Raw genomic sequence first — 6000 nt, 5'->3', positions numbered from 1 at the left:
TTGGAGAAACTTGATGAACTAAAATTAGAATATGCACCGATTTTAATGAAAGTTGCGAAAATTTAAAAAAAAATCTTAAATTTACAATAACAATGCAAAAATGTAAATTAACCCTTAAGAGCACTTTGGGTCCAAATGATCCTCAACTTTTAAAATCACGAAAAACCCAGTCAAATTTATTGTCATTTGATCAGTAGTGATCTTAAGAGTTAATTTCCATTTTTGGTGGTGGAGATTATACAAATTGTTGCCATATTCAGCAAATTTATCGTGTTATAATATTTTCTATTACTGCATACAAAAAAATTGTAGACCGATGGATATTTAAAACCAAATTTCCTTATCGACAAAAAGTATTTATTTATAATACTGTAAAATTTAACTTCAAATATTCATATTAAATTTTCAATAATGTTTTTATTTTGTTCTATTCTCTTTACAGCTCCACTAATTCCATCTAAAAAGTAGTTTATTGTATAGTTTCGTTACACAAATAAAATTAACGTGTATTGAATTTACTGTCAACTCATTTTAACCAAGTTGATTGGTTAAAAAAAAACAACATCAAATGGATTTAGCATTTAAAATACAAATAATGTGGTAAGTGACAATTTTATTTTGCAAATTTATTTGAGTTTTCTAAACATGTATTAGAATTTTTGTATTTTTAATTAAATTTAATGAGTTGTACTGTTTGTTTATAACATTGTCATAAATGTTGGAAATTGTAATAAATTTCTGGTCATTGACAATATGGGCGGGAAATAAAGAGAATATTAGAATTTACATTTAAACAAAGTATTGTTTATAAAATTGATGGTGTTTAATAAAAAATCTTTTACGGAATGTGTAAAATGTATCAATTTACCACCTCTTAGGACACAGATGACAGCCTACCAGATCACCTGAATTACACTGCTCCCGATTTGTCTTGTCAATGTGAAGATAAATTTTCATACTTTTGTCAGTTCTTCTCTTTGCGAGCTACTAGAGTCCGTAGCTTTCTCACATTGACAAGACAAATCGGGAGCTGTTATTTCAGGTGATCTGGCAGGCTAAATACTGCCTCGTCGCGGATTATACTAATACTTCTTGTTCCATTTAAATCATTAGTTGATCCTATTTTTAACCAGTCCCGATATTTTATTATTATTTCTACTTTGACGAGTGAGAAAAGATTTGGCATAGAATGCAAAATTCTCACTTAACTTCTTTAAGGAAATACTCCATGCAATGAAACAAAAAAATTAGGTTAATTGAAAACAAAATGCGTGAAAAGAATAATACATTAAAATAAAAGGCGTACTTTTTCTCCCAACAAACATTGGACAGGCAACAGTTTAACTCTTTCAGCCAAGGGTTTTATGTTTATAAATTTATAATCTAAAACAATTGTATTTTTAATTTAATTCAGGTTAATTTATTATGAAAAACAAGTAAGAGAGATATATTCAGCTGTACCAAATTATACTTCAAAATACAAATTTTAAATATTTTTAGGTAAACAAAAATTTTTTTTCCAAAGTTGTTTTTTTTTAATTTTTTGGAAAAAAAATAATTTTCAAGTTGTCATTTTAAAATTTTTTGTTTTAAATTTAAAAATTTTTTGTTTTAAATTTAAAAATTTTTATTTTTTTAAATTTAAAATTTTTTTTTTGTTTTTGAAATTTTTTTGGTGAAAAAAAATTCGGGTTAAAAATATTTATTCCGATTCTGACCCATTGTAGGTCCAACTTACTATGGTCTTATATACGTCTTTGCTAAGGTCTTTGAAATATTTATCATTAGATATCCATATTGTCTATATTAATCCAGTAAGTAATCCAGATATAGGTCAAAAATAGGTCAAAAATCAAGGTTGTACTGGTTTTTTCCTCATATCTCAGCAATTTGTGGACCGATTTTACTGATTTTAAATAGGAAACTTTTCGAAAGCATGTCTGACAGAATTATTGAAGATTTGGATCCTGAAGTAAGTCTTCAGAAAATTGATTTGAACAGACAGACAGGCGGACATGGCTTAATCGACTCCGCTATCTATAAGAATCCAGAATATCCCAGCAGTTCTAGGAGACAGTACCGAACTAGTAATTTTACCCATCATTTAGGGTGGGAGCTAGTTACTTCAATAGCCACGTGACTAGTCATTTTAACATGGGCATGTCCTAAGCAGTGGGTCAATTGTTTCTTTTTGATTAAAATGGAACTGTCTAATAGCTGGTCCAAAGTAGGCAATGCATTGGAGTCACATACTGGTTAGATAGCGTCAGTTACCTTACTAGCTTTGTAACTGGTTACTTGATCAGCTACTTGACTAGTTATTTCAACACGTGCATGTCGTAAGCAGGGCGTCAATTGACCCTTTTGATTACAATGTGACTATCTGATAGCTGATCGAAAGTAGTCAACGCTTCTGGTGGGTAAAATAAAGTGCAGTATAAAAAAAGTTTAAAGTGACTTCTCCATAGGTTACTAAGAGACACTAAAATGACTATTGACTTCATGCTATGTTACATCGGGTACCAGATACTTAAGCAAAAATAAAAATAAACTGTATGAGAATCATATCAACATAATTTGTATAAAATCAGTTTGTACGAATTACACACAAAACGTTTAAAGTGTCTACACTATAGATTACTTAGAGACACTTAAGTGTCAATTGTCTTCACGTTAGATTACTTGGGATGCATAAAGTAACCAATTGTCTTCTCTCTAAACTACTAAGTGCACACACGTATCAAATGACCAAAATATATATAATGGAGTCTGCCAAGTGATAAGACATTTGTGACAATTACTGTCTTTAAGGGATACATTGACTACTTGTTTAACTGCTGGGATATATACATATATAGGGTCGGAAAATGATATTGTGGAAATTACAAACGGAATGACAAACTTATATATACCCTTCTTAAGAGGGTGAAGGGTATAATAAGAATAAATTAATATATAACTATGGGTATTTATGGAATGGGGTGGTTAGTTTATTAACCACCATGACGATTGACATTAAAAATATTGTAATTATGATAAAAATGTTCGTTTGAAAGCTAATTATTTTGATTAAATTTTCTCACCAAAACAAACTAAATAGCTGGGTAGCTGAGATATTCTTCAATTCTATTGTATAATTTGATATACCTCACTCCGGTTCTTTCAATCGAAAATTTGTTCACCATTTTGGTTTCGGCATAGCAGTTTTGGTAGTTAAGTCACTAACAGAAGTAACTATTAGCCAAATTTGAATTTTTTTGATTTTTTTAATATTATGAAAATCATTATAGTCCGACTTAAATATTCTTCTTCAAAACCGAATGTATTATTCAGCCCAATCTCCAGCTAACTGAAATATTTAAATTCTAATCGATGGATAGCTGCTAGTATTTTTATTATCTTAATAAAAATCAAGAAATTTGTGGTGTATACTCACTTTTGAGGTTCTCTGTATGTCATCATCCTAATAAAAATCACCAGAAACTTTTGACTGGAGCCCCGAAGGTATGTCACCGAGCACAATAGGGATCGGTTTGCACGTTATAATTCTCTTCTTCGTCGGATTCAAGACATCAGACACTTTCACAATCCGAAAGTATACCTTCCAACAAAATATCTTCTATATCACGGAATCCTTACAAAATAACATACAATTATGTAGAGAAACACATTATATACTATATTACTTATGTTATTTATCAAAGAGTATAGTATAAAATATTACTCTACCAGCAGAAGACAAAGAAACACTAAATAACAAAGCTTTTGTTATTAAATGTGGAAAAGCCCCTTAGAAAAACTGCTGCTTACAACATTTTCAAATTAATATATTAATTTGAGGGCAAAGTTTTTACAAAAAAAAAAAACATAAACGATGACTTCAAAAAATTTAATAGATGCCACTAATGTTTTGCAGACTCTAGAAAAGGTGGTTAGAAAAGTGACCACCAAACCTCAAGGAGTTAATCAAACAGTCAAATTATCAACTCTTGATAATTTATCTTTAATGGTTATGAATACCAGCATGTATATAAAACCTATTTTATTACGTTATTTATCAAAGAGTATAAAATATTACTTTGTTAGCATAAAACAACTAAACAAACACTTTTATTATTAAATGCGGGAAGGAGCCATAGAAAAACTGTGGCTTACAATTTATATATTAATCTAGCACTCTGACGGCAAAGTTTTTACAAAAAAAACATTTACGATGACTTCAAAAAATTTAATTTTTTTTAGCGAAATGCCAATAGATGTCACTAAAAAATATTTTGAAGGCTCTAGAAAAGGTGGTTAGAAAAGTGACCACCAAACCGCAAAAAGTTAATCAAACAAATTATCAAAAGTTGATAACACAGGCAACAAAATCGAAAAAATTGTATAGGCTTTTTAAACCACTACACAATTTTGATGTCTTGTAGATCCAAGAATACAAACATGGTCCAAATTTTAAATTATATGGAGAAGTTTTTTTTCTAAAATTTTTTTTGTAAAATTGTGATTTTTTTTAGACGTATCTCCACATAATTTATGATAATTCAAATGGGTTAGTCCGCTATTATTAAAATAAACTTAGAAAAGTTTAAATTAAGTTTAAAAACTCATGAAAAATTTAAAACGGCAGAAATTTTTCAGGTTTATAGCCACAAGTATTAGGAAAAAATGAGATATCGATCATAAAAATCGATGGTTTCTTTTCGCATTTATTCAGAATCAATAATATGTAGCTAAAAAACAGAAAAAAAATTGCCTTGTGTGGGAATCGAACATGCTGATTGTTTTCTGTGTTTTTGAAAGTTGTTTTTCAATCAATAGGAACAAAATGAGATATCGACAATAAAAATCGATTGATTCTTTTCGAATTTATTCACAATTAGTGAATTCGCTCATTTTCACAAAATTTTACTTTTTTGTTTGTTATACACAAAATTGAGTAGTTAATGTTCTTCCTTCGAATGATTGAATTTTGAAAACATTTTCCCCATGCTATGTAGAAATTTCCACATATATATTGCGTTTCAATCGGCAAACAATTAATTTTTTATGTGAAAATAGCAAATTTTTTTGTTTTAAAAAAATCACGAAAAATTGTAAACGGCAGAAATTGTCAAGATTTATTGCTTTATCGCAAAGCTACAAGTAATAGGAACAAAATTAAATATCGATCGTAAAAATTTATGGTTTCTTTTCGAATTTATTAAGAATCAATAATATGTTGCTAAAAAACAGAAAAAAATTGCCTTGTGGGGGAATCGAACTGGCATGCTGATTGTTTTCTGTGTTTATGAAAGTTGTTTTTCAATCAAAAGCATTAGAAGCCTGTGTTAAATGCAAAAGTTCATTACCAACATGTATAAAAATAAGTGCCTACTCTACTACTGCAAATAAAATAATGTGCTTAGTAATGACCACTCATTACAAAATAATGTATGTGGTAATTAGTTGCTATTACCAAAATTGAAAAAAAATTTCTGGGTAAGGTGCTATCAGTAGGTTATAATATTATAATTGCATAGTTTTTTTTATATAACTGATACTTGTTGTTGTTGGCGACTATGAAAACTACTTTTCATATTTATTTGAAAATTCTGTTCGCTGGGTTTAAACACTACAATCATGTGTTGAGTATTTGGTGACTGTGAGTGTCTTGTAGTTGCGCTTTTTGGGTATTTTACATGCAGTACGAGTAAATAAGTAAATATAAATAATATAAAACCAACCTAAAACAATTAGTTTTTGTTTGTTTTTTCTTTTTGTTCATTGTAGCAAGTGTCGGAGAAAAAAAAACTTTGTGGCAAATATAAATTTATTTTTGGTGGGAAGCAAAACAAAAACTCATATAAAAATTCAAAAACTTAAACTTGCTGCCTTTTTGATAGTATAACGTAAAAACACATGTAGGTGGCAGTTTTATAGGATGTTGTTTGTTGTTCATGCATTTCGGATGACATTTATTTTGTCAAATTTTTTTTGGTTTTCAAAAAATAATTTCAAGGA

General features: G+C 28.9%; 1 protein-coding gene across 1 annotated transcript in view; it reads left to right on the top strand.

The window, feature by feature from the left end:
• Window positions 1-486: 486 nt before the first annotated feature.
• The window catches only part of Mp (Multiplexin), a 754200-nt gene continuing 748686 nt past the window's right edge, over window positions 487-6000 (top strand). The window contains exon 1 of the mRNA XM_065503879.1: window positions 487-600. Within this exon, the coding sequence (XP_065359951.1) occupies window positions 569-600 (32 nt within the window). The 5' untranslated portion in view covers window positions 487-568. The remainder of the gene's footprint in view (window positions 601-6000) is intronic.

This window comes from Calliphora vicina, chromosome 3 (assembly GCF_958450345.1).
Source record: "Calliphora vicina chromosome 3, idCalVici1.1, whole genome shotgun sequence".
NCBI lineage: Eukaryota > Metazoa > Arthropoda > Insecta > Diptera > Calliphoridae > Calliphora > Calliphora vicina.
Note: the sequence above shows the minus strand (reverse complement) of the source record. Positions and strands in the feature narration are given on the sequence as shown.